Raw genomic sequence first — 20,677 nt, forward strand, 5'->3', positions numbered from 1 at the left:
ATTTTAGTTACCTTCTTAAAGTCCTGAAGCATATAAAACAAGTCCAGTAAATTAACCTGTATTTAATATGTAATTTTTTGTGGCTGCAAATATGGCAGCTCTTGTTTAGACTTGATGGCATCCTGTAGCTCAGAGATACAGAGAAATACTTTCCTAATTACAAGAATTATCTGTGAATGATGTTGTTACCTAGGTATTTTCATCCCTTTTTTTCTTCTCTTCTGTGGGAATGATGGTTAAACTGTGATGGACAGGATGGGAGATGTCCATGCCCAGTATCAATTCTATTTTCTTCCACACATTTCTGCTTGCGCATATCAAGGAATGTTACCCAGCTCACAGAAGCACCCATTCACTTGTACTGGTGTTTCTGGACTTACCTCTGTGGAGAGAACTCTGAGAAATGTTGTTTCTCACATTTGGGGGTATTCCTGGGAATGCCACTTCAGGGGTGAATGCTGTTTCAAAACTCATTCAGCCTACTTATGGACTTTAGAGCTCTGTAGGACTGGGGCCAGAGAGCTTAGCTTTCTGCAGATAGGAATCTTGAGACACTGCACATCTATTTCTCTGTCATTTATTAGTACATAATCCTGGTGCCTTAAAATTCAGACTGTCCTTTAGAAAACAGGAATATATTTTACATTCAGTTCTTTAGATCTAGAAATCCATTATGCACATGTAATAATACTGATCTGGTATAGGAACAATTTCCCTTTGGGAAGAAAGGAGCTGTTTTAAAGTTTCAGAGTTGTTGACAAAATAACTACAATATTCCACACTTTCCTAGTTTGGAACAAATAGAAATTCCTGCTGTGCTCTGATCATCTGTGTCTTATGAAAACTAAAGGATTTGAAATTTAAAGTAAAGCTGAGGGGAATTCTTTGTTACTCTGCTCTCCATGCATGTTGTAGGATGGCCAAGCTCTAACTATAGGTGGTTGGAACAAAATGTCTCCTATTGTAGACTGTTGTCTTTAGCTTGGAATTTCAGCCTGCTTCTTAGTGTTTCTAATTTAAACTTTCTCTTCCTCATGAAGTCTTTAATACAGCGCATTCCATTATTTATTTTTCCAAGGCTAATGTGAGTAGCACTGCTGTCAGGGTCACTTCATTTTGTGGCTGTAGTTCCATGACATCAGCCAAATTTTGCATTTTTGGTTTTAATTGTTGCATATCTGTGTTTCCCTCTCTAGCCTGGTGATAAATGGACATTACCAGACCAGTGCCACACTGTGACCTGCTTCCCAGGAGATTACACAGTTCTGGAGAGTCACCACATCAACTGTGAGAGGATGCCAAAACCTGCGTGTCACAGCAGCCTTCCTGCTGTTAAGGTGGAGGAAACTTGCGGCTGCCGATGGATGTGCCCATGTGAGTATCTGTCCATGGATGCCTCTCCCTCCCTATCACCTGAAATGTTTGACCACAAATGTAATGCTGAGTGGAGCTTCTCAGCCACTTCAAAGGTGACCAGGGTGGGGGAATTGCTGTTTAATTGTTATACAGCCATTTAAGCAAATAATTAGGAGTGTAAGAGCCTAACTGATGCTGGAATGCCTAATGCTACTTGTAGGTTCAGGGCCACTGATTTTTTGCATTAGCAGAGTGACAGTTTTATCAGGGAATCTCATACTCCATTTCCAAAACTGTGTGAGCTGGGAAGGAAGATGTATGGGAGAAACCAGGAATTTACCTCGGCAAGCTGTAAGCAAGCAATGGATTCTTGGTCCATCTCGGGGCTTAAGGGTTTGGCCTGCCCTCAATCAAGCAGGTGTAGTACAAAGACATCAACATGAAAGTCTCCCTGCAGCCAGATAACCTCACACAGAGTGTCTGAGCAGAAAGGCTGAATGCTGTGTGATTGGTGCCTGGGCTGGGATGACAGGAACAGGAATTAAGTGCATCCACTAACATTTACAGGGTTAGAGGGATGCAGCCCTGAGGCTGGTGATCTATTTATTAAAGCATAAGTGGGTTTGAATGTAAATTCATAAGCTTACTTCTTAGAAGTAGATCAGAATCCTATATATATATATACACACCTCTTCGCAACATATAATCTCAATTTAAAATGTCCTCTGCTGAGCTGGCTGATTTAAGTACAATTTCTTCCAGACACTGCTTGAAATACCTAAGCTCATAGCTGGATTTTGATCCCTGAGCTCTTAGGCATACAACATTTTTTTACACCCGTTGTTTTAGCATTTCCTAAAAGTATATTTGATGATCTAAATGCTTAACACTTTAAATCTAACATTTCTGGTTTGCTACAAGGATTTTGAAAAAGCAGAAATATCTAAAATACTTATGACTATCCATCTGAAGATGTTTAAAAGATAGTCTTAGTGATAGCTACCCTTAAGAGGTGCATCTTTATTAAATGTCTTGATCCTAAACACATAGCTAGCAACACGAGGGCATTACTTTTGGCATGCAAGACATACCTTCATAAAAAATCCTCTGAAAGGAGTAAATGAAAATAACTTTTCATGCTGTTAGCTGATTATCAGGAAAAGCCCTATAGGTCAGTTGCGTTAAGATGAGCTAAGAACTGTTTATCTCTTTATGAGTTTAATGAGCCATGATACTCAAATTTTTTTTTTCCCTGAGGTTGTCCACCTTGTGAGGGAAAAGTAGGTAGTTTTCATTTTGCAGGAGGAGGGCACATATAGACTCCCCCCCCCCCCCCCCCCCCCCAAAGCTGATTAAAAACCCCCATGGATCAAGTCCTCTTTTAATGACTGCTCAGTGCAACCACTGTGATTCTGTGCCTACTAAAGCAACATCTGTAGCAGCTGAAAAGGCAGATTCTGATGCTGTGTGAAACAAAACTCTCAGCAATCAGAAAAGCAGAGATGGGCATAGCAGAGGAGGTGCCGAGTAGGAGCTCAGTGTGAGACAGCACCTCTGTTGTTATGGAAGGAGGCTGGTCTGGCACCCATGAAAATGCTGCTAAATTGACTCATGATTCACTAATTTAGAGAGCTAAAACACAATTTCCAGCCACGGCTTGACAGTGTGGATGATGTGACAAATGCTTCTGCAAAGAGGAAGTCCTTGAAAAAGTGTTCTTAGGTCATCTGAGTTCTGAGGATAGTTCAGGAGTTACATTGCAAGGTGCTTGCTTGCTGAACTAGTTATCAATTTTACAGCAGCATGATTTGCAGTGTGATTCATGGCTGTTGTGTGCTCTTAGACTACTTTGAAACGGATCACATTAGTGCATTTTGTGCTACAGAAACCTATGAGAAATTTAAAAGGATTCCCAGTATCCTTATTTTTTTTTAATGTTCATGAATCAGTAAAGATTGAGAAACGTGGTTTTATTGCTAATTCATTTCATTGTTATTTATATATCAACTTTATAAGCATTTACGGCAAAATATCTGAAGATGCTCCAGTGCTCCAAAGGCCTCCCTCCCTTTCTTGGGAAATTAAACTTGAAGGTCACTGAATAGGAAAAAGAGTATTCTCAGCTAGAAGCAAAGTACTGAATTATTAACAATGGTAATTTTCCCCCTTACATGTTTTGCTGGCATTGATTTTATTATCCTTATTATCCTTTAACCAAGAGATTTGAAAATATGTGAGCCAGAAGCATCAGGTTTTGTTTTCGTTCTTCTGGGATTATAATCTTCCTTGTTGTCCAGTTTTTGAAGACAAGAAAGTGTTTATAACCCAATGGCCAGGACACTGAGATATCAGCTTGCCATTGGTTTATCCTGTGCATATTATTTCTCTGCAGTTTTCCTGTTTCCTGTCTGAAAAACAAAGTCCCTGGGTATCAACTTGTGACATGTCGATGAGGGTAAAATAGTGTTATTTGGAACCAAATGTAACACTGTACAGAATATCATGCAATGCAAAGGTTAAACAGTGTGTTAGTCTTTCTACAAACAGTAAAGGGATTTTTCCCTGTTTAATTTTTACATAAAATCTATTACTAAATCATATTGAATGTGAATAAGTTTTAGGCAAAGGGATTTTTTACAAGTTTATCCAAATCTTTTATAATACTTATTGTTCCCAGACAAAGATATTGCAAAAAACCTCCATGTGTGATGAAGTATTTACCAGCGTTTCTTGTCAATGTTTGCTGTACCATTTGCAATTCATTATCTTCCTCTCTTTCCCAATTAGTTGGTTCCCCATGGCCACAACAGCTGTGAAGAAACACAAAATTTAAAATGTAAAATTTAAATATAAAATTTAAATGTTTTTACATGTTTTTTTTTTTGTTGTTATTGCTGTTTGTTTTCAGGTGTCTGTATAGGAAGTTCATCTCAACATATCATCACTTTTGATGGGCTGAATTTTAAGCTGACTGGCAACTGCTCCTACACCTTATTTCAAGACTTGCATCATGATGTTGAAGTCCTGCTCCATGAAGGGCCCTGCAGAGCAGCACCCAGGATGAACTGTATGGACTCCATTGAAGTGAAGCATCGTGGTGTGGCAGTGCAGCTCTTCAGTGATATGGCCGTAAGCAAACACCATGAATTCATCTGTGTATTGTCTGTTCATGCTGCAGAATTCAGGTTATGGGGACAAATTTCATCTCTTGATCCAGTTTCAGCCTGTTTTTAACATCTCTTCTCCATTTCATGATACAATCAGTGTTTGCATAGTGAGCTAGACATGTTTCTCCTTTTGTTCTCCCTGTTGTGTTGGTGTGCCAATGTCAAGAATATGGGATTTGGCAATGTGTCCCTGACACTTCTGCCAGAAAAGCAGGATTACAGACAGGACATACTGCACTCTGATTCCCCTCTTTTGGTCCCTCACGCTATGTTTGGTCCATGGGAGGGTGCTCTGTCCATCACAGAGCTGTGCCTGACTGACCAGCTGAAGGTCTAGGGAGTTGCTTCTCACCTTGTGTGCAACTGGACCTCAGCATTAGAAGAAGGGGTAGCTTAGTATGCATTACATCTGTTTCATAGGCAGAGAATATTCAAACTCAACCCATTTTTCAGCCTCTGGCTGCTCAGACATACAGGTGTTGGCCAACTTGCCAAAATGATCTCTTCTGACTCATGCAGCAAAACAGAGTGGACCAAAACACTTACACCAAGTTCTGCATGGTGCTGGACAGCCTTGACTTCCACTGAGACATCATTTGAACCTGGTAGCATGAGGTTGTTAGTCTGTAATCGTGTGATGCTCAAAGAGTGTGCTTATATAGGAAAATGTTGGAAGAGTTGTTCATGTAATTCACAGGAAGAACAAGTATTTCTGTATGTCTTTAGACTCAATAGAAACCTTCAGCTGGCAAAATTGTTTCTTAAGTCCAGATTCGGTTGGATCTTCAGGTATTTGTCAAGTCAAAATGTGCTTCAACTGTAAAATTGGGTTGATTTGTAACTGCTTGCCAAAACTGATGTGACAACCTCACCTTTTTTTTTAAACAGGTGACTGTTAATGGTGAAAGGGTTCTTATCCCCTATTCCAGCAGCTTGTTTGAAATCACTGCCTATGGAGAAATAATGCATGAAATCAAGTTCTCTCTTCTTGGACATAATCTCACATTTACTCCAAGAAACAATGAATTTATTCTTAGACTTAATTCAAAGAGCTTTTCTTCGGGAACGAAAGGGCTTTGTGGTAAGTTTGAAAGTTAGTACTTTTAACAGCTTCCTATTCGGGCTTGAACTTGTATTTATTTATTGCAATTTGTGAATCTACAAGTCTGTAAACTCTCTGGGTGAACTGGTCCCACACTTCTGGGAGAGTACTGGGTATCTGTGTTAGTTTTTCTATTCTCATCCCCGATGTAATAGCTCACTGATGCCCAGTAATACTTTAGAAAGAACAGAAGAGACAGCTTTCTGTTTTTTCTTGCTTCAAGTAATCTTTTCAAGGAGATTTGTGCCTTTTTTTGGATATGGGTGTAGATTCTTACAAATTCACTTCTCTGAGAAATCTGACCAGTGCTTGCAGTGAAGGTGAAAAATTTGAGAGGGCGTGAGTTGCCTTGGTGAGTTAATTCTACGGTATCCTCAGTGGTGTAATCTATACAGAGATTGTACCTCTGTGGCATGACCTGTACCTCCTTTAGTGAGAAAATGAGAAACATGACCTAGGGTGTTTAGGCCTCTATTGACAACAGCTATAAGGAATATCATTAATTCCTTGAGCCACCCCAACCAGTGTCATTTGCCCCATCCCTGTTTTTTTTTTAGGTTTATTTAGCTCTGTTTATTCAGAGATTTTTCTTTTCCCCTTACTCACCCTGCCAGGGCTGTGTGACCAGAACCATGTCAATGACTTCACGCTGCGCAACGGCTCTGCCACTGCTGACAGCAGCGTGTTTATCCAGGACTGGACGGTGGCAGAGCTGGGCAAGGTCTGTGACAGCCGGAGGGAAGACAGGTGCTCCGAGCGTGTGCCTGGCCTCTGCCACCTGCTGCTCTCAGACCGCTTTGCCGAGTGCCACAGGATCATCACCCCCAACATCTTCTACGAGGCCTGCATGGAGAGCAGCTGCTACGAGGAGGAGGCCTGTGAGATGATCACTTCCTATGCTCACATCTGCAGGGAGTATGGCGTCTGTGTAGACTGGAGAACACCTGAGCTTTGCCGTAAGAGTTTCTCTGTGCTAAACTGATACAGAAATTGCCCTGCTTTGGGACGTCTCATCAGTGTAATATTAATTTTTTGAATGTTCCAGATCAAGTTTATTGTACAAGTGGTATTGCAGATCTTGTAACTGGTTGGTCACCCACTAAGCTGAATGTGATGAAAGAAGTGTTTCTTGGTAAACTGCTAACTGATAAAATTCCAGGCTAGGGAGAACTAAACTGTGAACAGGTAACCACAGCTATGTGACAGTACCTGGCTCTGCAGCCACCAAACATTTGTGGCACCAGGTTTGGGCTGAGTCTGCTAGGCTCTTTTAGCAGCAGATATCACTGCTTTGATACAGACTTTGGACGGTCTGAGGTGGACAGAGAAACTCATAATGTGGACTAGTGGAACTGCTTCCCAGACTGTCACTGTCATACCTGGTACAAAATAAGACTTTTCTTTGTAACAGTTTCCTAAAATCCTTCCATTTCCATCAAAGCAGAAACTTTTGAGAATGTGGTGGAAGAGCTAGTGTGATTTTAAGTTTCTGCTACAGGGTTTTCCCCAATTTTTTTGGGAAATAGCCTCTCTTTGTGGTGTCATTTCTTGCCAGGACATGCCAGCTAGGCTGACTGAATCAGCTGTAATTTGCTTTGCAAATCTGGTTCTCCTTCTGCCTGGGCTTTGTTTGTGTTTTGTAGGTGAAAAGTTTGTGCTGTGTAGCAGGATGTGGGTATTGCACATTTCCAGAACCCAACCAAGGCAAACAAGACACCCATGCTAGAGCCAAACTCAGACTTTGTATACCTTCTCTCCTAAATTCTCATAGACAAGTAGTTCTGCTTTCTTTTCCTGTTTTTTTTTTCTTTTTCTTTTGTTCCTGTTAGGAGGCATACCTAATGATCTGCCAAAAATGCTAGGTATCATAAAGTACAAGTAAATAACTCTTGAGGTGGCTTATTCTCCACCTTCTCCTGTTAACCTTTCCACAGTGTTGGTTGCAGACATTCAGATAGTCCCTCAGTGTGTCTGGTTTAGTCAAGTGCCTTAGATGTGGATGTGTGTAGGCATTTTCTTTCCCAGCTACCTCCTCAGAGAGTGTCTTGATGTCACAGTTGGTTTTCTCACCTCCTGCCTCTCTAGTTGAGTTGTTTATTATTGCTTTGCCTTCTTTCCCTGGATACTTTCATTCTTTCCCTGGATACTTTTCACTTCAGAACTGGAGAACCAGCATCCTAAAGGCATGATACAAAAAATAAGTGTAAAAGGAATGCTTTTTTTCATGCTTTAAACTCAGACTGGAGGAATGATGGGATAGGAAGTCAGGAATGTCTGTGTGAATTTGGCCTAAGCCTCCACTTAATGTTTGAAATATCTTTCCAAGATCATAGGTCACAGTCTGTTTGGAGTATAGTCCTAGAAAGCAGAGGGAGAACATTGCCAGCCATTTTCCAAATTCAGTGCCTCAGCCAGACTTTGCAAATTGTAATGTCCAAAGCTGGATGTCAGCAGATTGCCTTAATAACTCAGTGCAGTTTTCAAATTCCTATCTGGTTATATGGCCTGTACAAGGATAGACAAAGAGTTGCTCATTTTAACACTAATTGCATAAAAGTCTTAAATGTCCTAACAATATCATCATTGTCCTTCTTCCACACAGTTATCTGTGTGCAACTGACAAAAATTTAAATTGTCAATATTTGATGTATCCAAGTTACATTAATGATTAAATAGACACTACGGCTTAATAATCACACTACCACTATATGTTCAATAACAGTAGCACAGTTCTGGATTACCTTGCTTCCCTCCTCCCAGTCCACTGAATCCCTATCATTCTTGTAGAATTTTAATTCAGGTTTTGTCATTCCATGTTGGGACATTCCAAGCAGTACAAATCCTTCCTGACTGCTCTTTCTGGGTGAGTGAATATACTCTCTGGAATTCAGATATATTCAGCCTGGAAGAGAGAAGGCTTCAGGGTGACCTCGTTGTAGCCTTGCAGTGCCTGAAGGGAGCCCACAGGAAAGATGGAGAGAGACTCTTGACAAGGGCCTGGAGTGACAGGACAAGGGGCAATGGCTTCACACTGACAGAGAGCAGGTTTAGGTTGGATATCCAGAGGAAATTCTTCCCTGTGAGGACGGAGAAGCCCTGGCACAGGTTGCCCAGAGCAGCTGTGGCTGCCCTGTTCCTGGCAGTGTTCCAGGCTAAGCTGGATGGGGCTCTGAGCAACCTGGGCTAGTAGAAGGTGTCTCTGCTCACAGCAGGGGGTTGGAACAAGATGGTCTTTAAGGTCCAGACCAAGCCATTTTATGATTATATGAAATAATTTGCTTTAACATGGAAAGGGTTAAGGCTAAAAACATTTTTTTTCTGTCACCATTGGCTGCTAGAAGAGTATGTGTAGACAGTTTAGGTGATGAATGTTTTCTTGTTTGTTTGGGAGATTGGATTTTCTCTCAATGTTTTTCATCAGGGGACTGAAACAAAGTTTTAAAAACCTCACAGCGGTCACAGGCTGGGAAATAAGAAACACTTTTTCTAATTGAAGTTGTAGAGAAAAATAGACTTAAGGGAATACACAGTATGGAAGCTGTGTCCATAGGTTTTTTGAATAGTAGCCCTAATTCTGTGTTTGCTTTTAGAGAAAATATCCTCAGATTTGTGAGCACATCAGTAAAAACTTTGTTGGCTTACAGGGCTATGGAACTTTACCTGATTCAATTAATTCTGTTAATAAGACAATTCAGTTAAAAAGATGCAGAAAATCCAGCAGGTTCAGTTTTGAAGTACCAAAATGTTCTGTTTGTTAGCTTTCTTTAGTTGTGTGGGAACACTGCAGCCTATCAATTAAAAAAAAAAAAAAAAAAGAGAAATCTTTCTTCAATGCTTTACTGTGTCCTGGCTATCTCTTAACCATGCACTGTTACTATACACATAAGGTTCTAAATTCTTGTCTGTGGCCCAGTGTTGGAAACAAAATTTGACAAGTGAACACTTACTCAAACTAATGTATTGGTGAGTCATATGCTGCTGCTGATTCATGTGGCCTGAAAATGTGGTTTGCTGATTTGTGCTGCATGGGATCAGATCCGTTCTTTGGGTGATGGCTTTCTAAAATTGAAAGAATTCCCAAGAAAGCTAGACAGGAAAGACTGATTTTAATTTCTTTAGATCTCTTAAATAATGGTGGTGTTTTCTTCTCCGTCTTGCTCAGCAATGAAATGTGCCCCACATCTGATGTACAACCACTGCCATACAGCCTGTGTGAAGAGCTGTGATAATAATACCAAAGTCAGTGTCTGCAAGGATTATCCCACGGAAGGCTGCTTCTGTCCAGATGGAAAGGTGATTTTTGGTGACAGCTGTGTTAGTGAAGAAGTCTGCACTCAGTGTGTCAGTGAGGATGGCACACACCACCAGGTAACTACATGTACAGCAACCTCTGGCAGTGATTGGAGTTCACAGCTTTGAAAGTAAATCTGTTTTCCCTTTGGATACTTTTATTTTCTAGCTCAGTTCCTCCTAATCTGATGGCTGCCCCATTTAGCTCCCCTAGTGTGAAATTGGCTGGGACTGGATATAAAGATCACAGATGGGACTGTACAGACCTGGCAAGGCATGACAATTCCATGTGGAGGGGTGTCTAGAGGAAAGAGAGGAAGAGTGATAGCATAAGTAAATATTTACCAAGATAAACATCTCCATTCAGCACACTTTTATGAGTAATGACAACTTAATCATAAATCCTTTACTTAAAATGTCTTGTATTGTCTTTGGAAAGCTCACTGAAATCCTTATGAGGGGCAGTGGAGAGACAGGCATCAAACTCTTCTCTGTGTGACCCAGGAGCAGGACCCAGGGCACGGCTGGAGCTCTGTCAGAGGAGGTTTAGGTCGGATATCAAAAAAAGATTCTTCCTCCAGAGGGCGTCAGGCACTGAACAGGCTCCCGAGGGAATGGTCACAGCCCCAAGGCTCCCAGAGCTCCAGGAGCGTTTGGACAACGCTCCAGGCACAGGGTGACATTGTTGGGGTGTCTGTGCAGGGCCAGGAGCTGGACTTGATGGTCCTGGTGGGTCCTTTCCAATTTGTGTATGAAATATTTGCAGTGATTGGTGGGGAGTGCTGAGACCAAGTCAACCTTTTGTCAAGTGGTGTTTTGTCTATATATATCTTTTATTTTTTTTGAGGAGAATTATTCCTTCAATGAAATTAATAATTTTGGTTTTACTGAAAATCCACTTTGCTTAGTTAAGGCAGCCCTCTCTGTGGCAGTATGGGCTTGGGAAAAGCTGTGGATGCTGGGTACCAGACTGCAGTGAAAGACACTGTTGATTCCAGCATCACACAGTGAGCATGTTCCCTGTTCCAAGTAGCAGGGGTGGTTCCTCTTCTCTCCCAGCTACACAGCTCTTGGAGTTTGCACATGCATCAGCCAGTCCTCTTCAATCCACATTTTTGTTGTAGGATTTGATGGAGAAAGGACTTTAATTGCAGTTTTTTATGGGCTTTAGATCCTTAATGAGATTTCTGGGGAGGATCAGCTCATGTACCTCTTTTGCCTCTCCATCATTGCAGGCTTAGCTTTGTGAGCACTGTAATAGGTGCTTGGGTCAGGATTTCCTTAAACTCCTTCTTTTCTTCTGGTGTTCATTCCTCTGTTCTTTTCTACCCTAGATTGTGTTTGGGCTTATGGGGTTTTAGTCCCAACACTCACACAGAGAGGCTTAAAACATGTAACTATATCTGAGTATAGGTGCAGTATGCTTAGATTTGTCCTTTTTTTTTTTTTTTTCTTCCTATCTCTAATGGGCTCAGTAGAGTGTTTGTTTTAAACCATGCTCCAGAGTTTTCCAGATGACAGCATTTTTTTTGTGGCATCCTGACCTGCCCTACATGTCCTCACCCAGAGCCTGGATTGGTTGTGCAAATTAAAATGTCTGATAATGCATCCTTCCTCTCCTACCTCCCTATTCACATGGGTGTTAAATGTGCATAGTTCTGTGTGGGTAACTTTGATTGAAGCTTTAATATCAATGATTTCCACTCTCATGAGAAGGAGCAGTGATTGAAAAATTATTCTCTTTACTGGTGGTTTCGGAATATGCTCATTACCCCCAGGTAGTCACCTCAGTGATGGTTTTGGTGTAAGAGGTGATATAGTGCTTTTCCAGTCTTCAGTCCACTGCAGAGTCAAGTGATGACACTCCAAATAGTCCTAATATAAAAATGTGGACTATTTATTTCTCTGTGTAGAATAATTAGGGAAATTCAACACAGAGAAATAAATAATGCATATTTTTATGTGCATAGGAAATTCTTCTCTGTTTTACTAGTTATGGAAAGCAGACACTTCTCTGTATTTCCCAAAATAATGCTGTTTACCTAAATACCACTAAACATGCAATCATGGTGTGTAGTAGGACCAGTTCACTGTTGCTCACAATAGCCAGCAATTGCATTATACCTGAGTATTTTGATGCTTAAAATGATAGTAATTCCTCATCCCATCTATGTATTCTTTACATCTTTTGTTAAATTGGCACATGACAGTCATTGCAGAATTATGTGTCCCCTTAGTTTTTTACTGTTAATAGAACAAGCAACCCTTCATAGATAAATCTTCATAAATCTTCTGATTTTCCAGGTTAATGTTACTCATCCTCACCCACTCCCATCCTCCCATCCCATCATACCAGAGCATGGGATTTCTATGTAACACTCTTGGGGTTTTTTCCTTCAGCACATGGAAACATGGATTCCCGAGAATGAGCCCTGCAAGATCTGCACGTGTCTTGATAACAAGAGGATAAACTGCACGGTCCGACCCTGCCCGGCTGTCCAACGTAAATTCAATATCATTCAATATTATTAATAAATATTATTCAAATTTAGCTCTGTGATTGGACTTGAATTGATGCTCTGGTTCCTGGCTTCCTAGTTTTTATCCAAACTTGTTTTATGGATGTTTTCTCCAGCTGTCCAGTGTGGTCCGTGTGAAGTCGCTCACCTGCGCAGGGGCCCTGGCCAGTGCTGCCCCGAGTATGAGTGTGGTAGGTTCTTGTAAACTCTTGGAATCTTCTTGGCCTGTACTTTTACCAGATATTTCTAAGGTATACAGTCCCTTTAAAAAAAAAAATTAATTCAGTGCTGCATTTTTGATACCACTGAATTGTTAAACAATCATCCATGTGGAAAACCAAACAGCTCCTAAGGGATATGAGTCTCCATTCACTTCCAACTTTGTCTCTCTGTAGTAGATCAGGAAGGGAATGGAGCAATTTTTTTTTTCTAAATTACATTAGAATGTTTTTTTTCTCAAGCATTTATTTTTGCATCATCTATGTTTGCCCATTAAATATAACATTAGAACCTTAATCCCCATAACCAGAGCTTGAACACTTCTCTGAGCTATTTTGAAAACAAACTCTGACCTGTTGAACTCTAATGTACTTCATATTTTAAGACAGCAATTGAGTGTGAGTTTAATGGGGATATGCATATGTGTTTTCTTGAGGACTAAGTAGGCGTGGTTTTAACCACTGTCTGAATTTCTGCTCTTAGTGTGTGACCTGGTTTCCTGTGATTTGCCTCCTGCCCCTGTTTGTGAGTTTGGCCTGCAGCTTGCCCTAACCAACCCTGGAGAATGCAGACCAAATTACACATGTGGTAAGATCATTTTTCCTAGCAAGGAGTGACACTGGGACACTGCATTTGAGCTGACAACTTCCTTTAGGCATTGTTTTTCCCCCCCTCTGAAAGGTTGAATTTTAGTGCCAATGGACATGTAATGATTTGTCAGACTTGGCAGAAGTGTATTGCTGGCACTTGGAGCACACTTTCAAATTAAGGACAAGAGAAACACTTTACTCTTGGACTTGTATTCTCTGACCCTGATGCTTATTTTATAAATCTTCTTGCTTATGTATGAGACAAGAAATTTTTTGGCAGGGCAGAATCTTTTCTGAGTTCCAGAACCAGAGCCTTTTATATCTGCATTACTCCTCAGGCTTTAAGCACTTTTATAACAGTTTGGGGTGGTGATTAATGCCTTGCTGCCAGAGAACTGTCCTGTTCACTGGCAGCACTCTGAAAATCCATGAGCTTGACATGGTGCCCACCTTTTCCTGCCAGCCTGCAACAGGGAAATGTGCAGCTCCACCCCAAGCCTTTCCTGCCCATCGCACCGGATGCTGACCGTTGTCAAGACCGAGTGCTGTGACAAATATGAGTGTACCTGCAGCTGTAGGAACTCCACAGTGAGCTGCCCTCTGGGATATCTCTCCCAGTCTCTCACCAATGACTGTGGCTGTGTATCAACCACCTGCATCCCAGACCGGGTAAGGGAAGTGAAATGTCTTTTCCATGGATGAGAGTGTCTTTTCCACATGGAGCAGTAGCACCAGAGCAAGCAGGCAGCCAGCTAGATATGAATAAACCCCCAATGAGACTGATGGAAAGTGATGCCAGGGCATTTTTAATTTACAAGTGCCTGAAAGAAACACACTATTACTTCATACTATTGCTTTTATTACAGTAATTTATTTTGACATAACCAGTCAATTTTTCATAACTTTGAGATAATATTAAAAAACATTTCAAACTTAAAGGTTACTCAAACATCAGGAATTTCAGAGGTGATTTTTGTTTTCAGGTAACACATATACATACTTTGGGACCACTGCCATTACTACATATTCTTCCAATCCCCCATACGAAATTTGTTGATATATTTGGTGCACCTTAGACCTAAAATTCCTTGTGCTCATTGATTACCTTTGTCTGAGAAGGTGTTGTGTCTTTTAAGAACTATATAATCACTTTTAAGTTTTTGCCAAATTAAGATTCTGCAAAAGCTTCATCAGGGTATATTTTTCTTATTTTGCCAATCTTTTATTTAGTTGTTATATTATGTTAACCTTTAAGATAAAGTTCCTTAGGGAAGAGGTTGCAGGGCAATGTAATTTTTTATTAAACCTGAACATAGTGTTACCTTGTCTTGCAGCACAGGACATCTACCTTTTATTGTCCATTGCTGAGTAGTTCATGACTTTGCGTAATTCATTTTGTGTCTCTGAGACTTACTTGTTCTAGCTATAAAAATAAATGTTCTCTCTTTAATACAAGCTGTAAATCTACTAATATGGAGTTCAATATTAGGGATGGCTCTGCCTTTTAGTGGGGGTAGATGTGGTGGCCAGATGATACAGGAGGAAGAAAGCTTTTTGCTCCAAGTAGGATCCCTTCAGATCCGATGGTTTAGCTGGAAGAAGTTTTTTGTCTTCAAGGCTCCTTCTAGAGGACTTACTGTTTATTATCCCTAAATGTTGTGTCACATTATACTTACAGGGAAACTGAGACCCTGGGCAACTCCACTGACTGCAGATAAAACTCTCCAATTTATGTTCTGTAAAACAGTAGCTTTGTACTTATTTTTCCTTTCCTTAACAGGCTGACCACAATTTTAAGACCTGTAGCATTTCTAAGGGATTAGTAATATTCCATAGAATTTATGATTGGTTTCAGACCTTAAAATGCAGCCTTTTGGAACCAGCAGTGTGCCTTGACAGCAGCAGTGTGCTCTTTTATATATGAATTATTGCATTTAATAGGTGTGTGTGCACAACAACATAGTCTATCCTGTTGGGACAACCTGGGAAGATGGATGCAGGGAATGCTCTTGCAGCAGTCTGAGGGATGATGTTACAGGACTTCAGATGACAGAGTGTCATGACAAAGAATGTGACACGTTCTGCTCTCGGGTAAGTAACACATAAACCAATGCATTATCCAGCAGAGCCCTGTTGGGGACCTGCAATGATCCTTTTTAAACCTCCTTGCTTAGAGAGTAACCAGAGAAAATTAGAAAAATAAGTGTTGTAGCAATGGATTATCTTGGGAGCAGAACCTAAAAGCATGAGTCTGAGCATTATTACTTTATTTTAGAGTAATTGTTTTAGGATTGTATCCTGATGCCAAGAAAATCAGTGACAAATTTATTTTACATTTTGATAGTAGAAAAACTGTGTCCTGAAGTGTCTGTCAGTTACACCACTTGCCCAATAAGTGTTCATGATGTCTAAAGTTCAATTGCAGATGTCTGTTCTATCTCAAGTTCACTTTCTGAAGTTCCCATTTCAGCTCTGTCTGTTGCTAAGCTCTGCCTATTGTAGCAATAATAACACCTCATGCTGGGACCTTTACTGTCCTTAGACATCTGCTACATCCTATAAAACCCTGTGGTTTACTTTTGGAAGCCTGCAAAGGAAGTGTGAGCCACTTTGTTATATTGACTTAGATGGTCAAACAGGAATAGATAGATAATTGGTACAAAGAGTTGATAGAAGAATGTGATTTAAGCCAGATATTAGGAAAAGGTTCTTCTCCCAGAGGCTGGTCAGGCACTGGCACAGCTCCCCAGGGAAGGCTGGGCCATGGCCCAAAGCCTGGAAGAGGTCAAGAAGTGTTGGGACATGGTGGGATTGTTGGGGTGTCCTGTGCAGGGCCAGAAACTGGACTTGGTGATCCTTGTGGATCTTAAACACTGCATCTTTCTCTAGGACAAACCAAAAACCCCTAATCCGTTAGGAAAAAGCCAACAAAGCAAGTGCAGAGTTTGGTGAGTAAGTTTGAGGATACCAAATGCAGGAAAAACCATGAGAATAGATGTGGCAGTTTTTACCTGTTGCAATACAATCCCTTCAGTTTCTATGTGTGTAGAAAAGACTTGTCTATATTATGGCAATTTAAATGAAATATTAGGTCTAAAGTATCTGGCTGTGTTTCAGCTCATAGCAATACTTTACCAATAATTTTTTATTCCAATAAAATCTCATTAATGCAGAGCTACAGTTCCTTGACATTGCAGCATCAAAAAAATCTGGTTAAAAACACATAAAAAGACTTGGTGGAAATGATGCCAGTTCTGTATGGGAATTTGTAATTTCTTCAGCTCCTTTAATGGTTATCAAAGCTGTACAACCAAAACCGTAACTGTTAGACTACCTGGATAGCTCAGTTTTTTTTCCTTTGCTTGCTCTTGATTCAGTGGATATACATATCAAGGACATCAGCAGTGCTGTCATCCAGTTTAAATTGACCTTTAAATTATTTTTCAGTTCAGATTAGATGGATGAAAAAATTTATTGATATCAAATACATACTTAAATCATGAATCATTACTATATGATATTTATATTACCATTTTATTACTATTATGGTATTTAGACTTTCCACTGCTCCTGGCTATTAATTTCATTGCCAGGTGTTAAAGTTGTGCAGTATCATTTTTGACAGTGTCATCTGATTTCTATGTAAACAGCTTGGAGTTTGTTTTTTTTTTCTTTATATTGCTACACAAAAAAGAAAAAAACCCTAAAACCCCCATAACATGTACTAGCTCTTGGATTTTTACTTCTCTTGAGTTTGCCATGCAGAAAGTGGCATCTGATACTTCAGGGGCTTCAGACATGTATTTAGCAGATAAAAGTAATGTAAAACCAAATGCTCAACAGCATAACTTTTCTCACAAAGGTGGGTCAACGTCTGGCATCGCATTTTATGATGTTATATTAAATAAACTTCCATATCAAAGTCCATTGATTGTCAAGGTTTGCTAATGTGCTTCATATTGCAAATCAGGGACAGTTCATGAAGGGAGGGAGCAGTTGGGAATCCCTCAGTAATTCAGTTTGATCAAAATAAAATTATACTTATTTTTTACAGGTATTTTTCACATGAATAATATTATGTGACAGAACATTTTTCCTTGAACTCTGTGCTGAGATCAGAGTTATGTTTTGCCCCTTGGAGACTGCCTGGCTATTGCATATAAAATATTTTATTTCTAATTAGATTAAAGCTTTTTGCTTTCTTGCACTTAGATATTTCACTGTTTCAGTATTTGGCTGCTTGCTTTAGGAGATTACTATGTATTAAAAGTGAGAATTGGATTCCTGTTGTTTCTGTGGGTTGGGGGATTTTGACCTATTTTGCTGGATTTATAAGATTTTTCTTTAGTAACAGAGGGCCTTTTGTTAAATTTTCATGCTGCTGATTTAGTTTTCCATAAGTAGGTGTTAGACTTTGATGAGATACATAATCTCTAATGTTGCATAGTAGTTTCATTTTGTTATCTTTGTAGAATTTTTTTCAAATGCCTTTTGCAGGTAAACTGTTGCCTTAATCTGTGTTGGACTTGACAGTGCTGGGTTAATGGTTCAACTTGGCCTTAAAGGGTTTTTATAATGTAAATGATTCTATGAAAAGATGAAATGATCAGTCAAAACCAGTCCTTGGATTACATGTCTGAGCAACCTGCATCCTCCCTCTGCTTAAACACAGATGTTTAAATGTGCTCAGACTGAATCCTACCCTTGAATTTTCTGGAATGGGAAGGGCAGTTGCGAGTGCTGGTTAGTCTCCAAGATGCCACAAGAGTCATTTTTACCTTTAATTTGCCTTTGTAAAATACTTCTATGTATATAAAAAAGGGGTTTTAAAAAATTATTTAAAACCCCCTCATAATTATATCTGTCCTTTTTCAAACTCTCCTTTTCATAAAAGTTTGCTAACATTAAACATTGATCTGAAAAGAAAATGCTGGGATTGATGTTCTTGTTTGCCTCCTCATCCTGGATAAGGAAGTCTTCTTCTTTTCTTTCCTCCTCCAGGGCTACAAGTACATTGTGCCAGAAGGGGAGTGCTGTGGGAGATGTCAGAAAACTGCCTGTGAGGAGCTACACTTTTGGCCTCGGGGTGATGAAGATCCTCCTTTGCACGAGGTGAGGCGCTAGTGGGATGAACACTTTACCTCCTCGCAAATGCCCCCTGGAATTATTTTGTGTTCCATGGAAGGAGATGAAGATGATATCAGCTTTTTCTTCAAGCACACATCAAGCAGCACTGAGAGACAATGTTTTGGGTATCCTGTGACCTACCCAGTCAATTGCCATGTGTGAATCCTCCCCATCCTTTTCTGGTCCAGATATTTTGTGTACAATTACTAATTTCAGCCATGGTAGCTTGAAAGAATGTTCACTGGGTATAATGCCTCCCTGGCTATTTGTATAAATTATCCCAGTTAATTTGTATTGCAATCTGCTGCTGTCTTAAAAAAAAAGCTTGTTAAAGTGTTGTTTTGCAACCTGCCTTTTTCCTTGTTTTAGCATGAGGATTTCTTAATGTGGAGCATTATACTTTTCTGCTTCATCAAACAAGCCTTTAGAAGACCTATTTTGTGTCTCACTATCTCTCATTGACTTTTTTTGTGTCCTAACACATGAATAATTATACTCTGCAGTCTTTTCCTTGCTACGTCCTCTTGTAACTCTTCTGTCATTAGTGAAGAATTAAGCATTTATCCCACTAGAAGAATGTGTTTCCAAACTTTCTGTGCAAAGATGTTTGACTTCAGATGGGGATCTGATCTTGAGTTTTGCTGTTCTTGAAGTGTATTCGGAGTTGTATCAGTGAAGGAATTAAACTACAAAGCGGTAAGCACCTCCCAGCACTGAACTGTGGCAGCATCTTCCTCCTGGTTGCTGTTCCCTGTCTGTTCCCATAAAGAGCACTTGAAGTTCTCCCTTTGTCTGGCCTTTGGTTGATGGTAATAAGAGAACTATCAACAGGATAGTTGATATCAAGAAGGATCTTGTCTTCTGTACATTTGCAAGTGTTTCAGGTCTAGAGCCTTTTGCTAAAGCCTCCTTTGGGCTTAGCAGAGCAGATTTGCAGCAGATTGCAGCAGAAAAAGGGGCTGGTCAGCTGCAGTGCAGCGCAGCCAGTCACCAGGGAATAAATGCAGATTAAACTGCAGTTAGGAGTGCTTTTCCTTCTTCACATGTTATTTGACCTGTCCCTTTTGAAAGATACTCCTCTAATTCTTATTCTCTCCAAACTCAGCATGCTCTATAAACTGATTGTCACGGAAAGAGTTTGTGGAGAACTGTTGAGTTACACTGTTCCCAGTGCAGTAAATGTGCTTTTGGCAAGCCAGCATCTGGCTGGGGTGGCCTTCCCTCTATCCAGGGGCACAAATATCTCTCTGTCCAGGGTCTGCTTGTGTTTAATCTATTCTTAACTTTCCCTCAGGTCGGCACGGAGTGGCGATCCCCCTGGAACCACTGCATTGTGAACGAGTGTGTCCGGGTGAACAATGAGGTTTTTGTGCAGCAGAAGAATGTTTCTTGCTCCCAAATGGATGTGCCTGACTGTCCAGAGGGAACTGAGCTGCGCTGTGACCAAGTGATCGACTGTTGTCCTTCCTGCAGATGTGGTAAGATTTGGGGCATGGCAAACGGGATCACTCCAGCATGAATTGTTTCATGGTGTGATTTTCTGATTTTCAACAACAATTCTAAAAGTGTGTGTTTTGGAAGCAGAGCCCCACTTTGAAGGGTTCCTGTGTAATTCAGACATTGAGTACAGAAGCACCTGCTGCTGCATCCAAAGCCCCATGGGCAAAAGGGGAGGGGGGATTCTGCCTTCTAGTGCCTGAAGGGATTCCACAGGAAAGATGGAGATGCTATTGACAAGGGTCTGGAGTGACAGGACAAGGGGAAATGGCTTCACACTCACAGAGAGCAGGTTTAGGTTGGATATTAGAAAGAAATTCTTCTCTGTGAGGGTGGGGAGGCCCTGGCAGAGGTTGCCAGAGAAATTGTGGCTGCCCCATCCCTGGAAGTGTCCAAGGCCAGGTTGGATGGGGGTCTGAGCAAGCTGGGGTAGTAGAAGGTGTCTCTGCTCATGGCAGGGGGTTGGGGTTGGATGATCTTTAAGGTCCCTTCCAAGCCAAGCCTATGATCCTATAACTCCTAACATAGTCTTGACTCAAAAGTCTCAAAATCAAAACATTTGGGTAATTGGCCTCAATCTGGGAAGACTCACAGTGGTGTTTAGTTGACAAGTGTGTGTGCAACCACAGGGTGAGGAGGGAGCAGTAGGAGGAGGAGAGGATATATGCTCTCTAAGTTGCAAAAACTGGAGTTCGTATTCTGAGAGTGTGAGGCTTGAACTGGAGGGGAAAGTTTGTTGTGTTCTGCCATGTACTTGTTCAAAAAGAGCTCAGCCAGAGGTACTTTTGTGCAGCATCAAGTATAGCTCTG

The 20,677-nt window shown here is 40.6% G+C and overlaps 1 protein-coding gene across 1 annotated transcript in view; it reads left to right on the top strand.

Annotated features, from left to right (window-relative positions):
- Positions 1-20,677, top strand: part of VWF (von Willebrand factor) — a 119,407-nt gene that overhangs the window by 82,706 nt on the left and 16,024 nt on the right. Inside the window, exons 34-45 of the mRNA XM_041460362.1 lie at positions 1,197-1,374; positions 4,265-4,485; positions 5,412-5,604; positions 6,240-6,581; positions 9,788-9,993; positions 12,316-12,418; positions 12,551-12,625; positions 13,137-13,241; positions 13,707-13,912; positions 15,185-15,334; positions 18,245-18,355; positions 19,665-19,848. Coding sequence (XP_041316296.1) covers positions 1,197-1,374; positions 4,265-4,485; positions 5,412-5,604; positions 6,240-6,581; positions 9,788-9,993; positions 12,316-12,418; positions 12,551-12,625; positions 13,137-13,241; positions 13,707-13,912; positions 15,185-15,334; positions 18,245-18,355; positions 19,665-19,848 — 2,074 coding nt within the window. The remainder of the gene's footprint in view (positions 1-1,196; positions 1,375-4,264; positions 4,486-5,411; positions 5,605-6,239; positions 6,582-9,787; positions 9,994-12,315; positions 12,419-12,550; positions 12,626-13,136; positions 13,242-13,706; positions 13,913-15,184; positions 15,335-18,244; positions 18,356-19,664; positions 19,849-20,677) is intronic.

The sequence above is a fragment of the Pyrgilauda ruficollis genome, unplaced genomic scaffold (assembly GCF_017590135.1).
Source record: "Pyrgilauda ruficollis isolate IOZ18807 unplaced genomic scaffold, ASM1759013v1 scaffold142, whole genome shotgun sequence".
Taxonomy (NCBI): domain Eukaryota; kingdom Metazoa; phylum Chordata; class Aves; order Passeriformes; family Passeridae; genus Pyrgilauda; species Pyrgilauda ruficollis.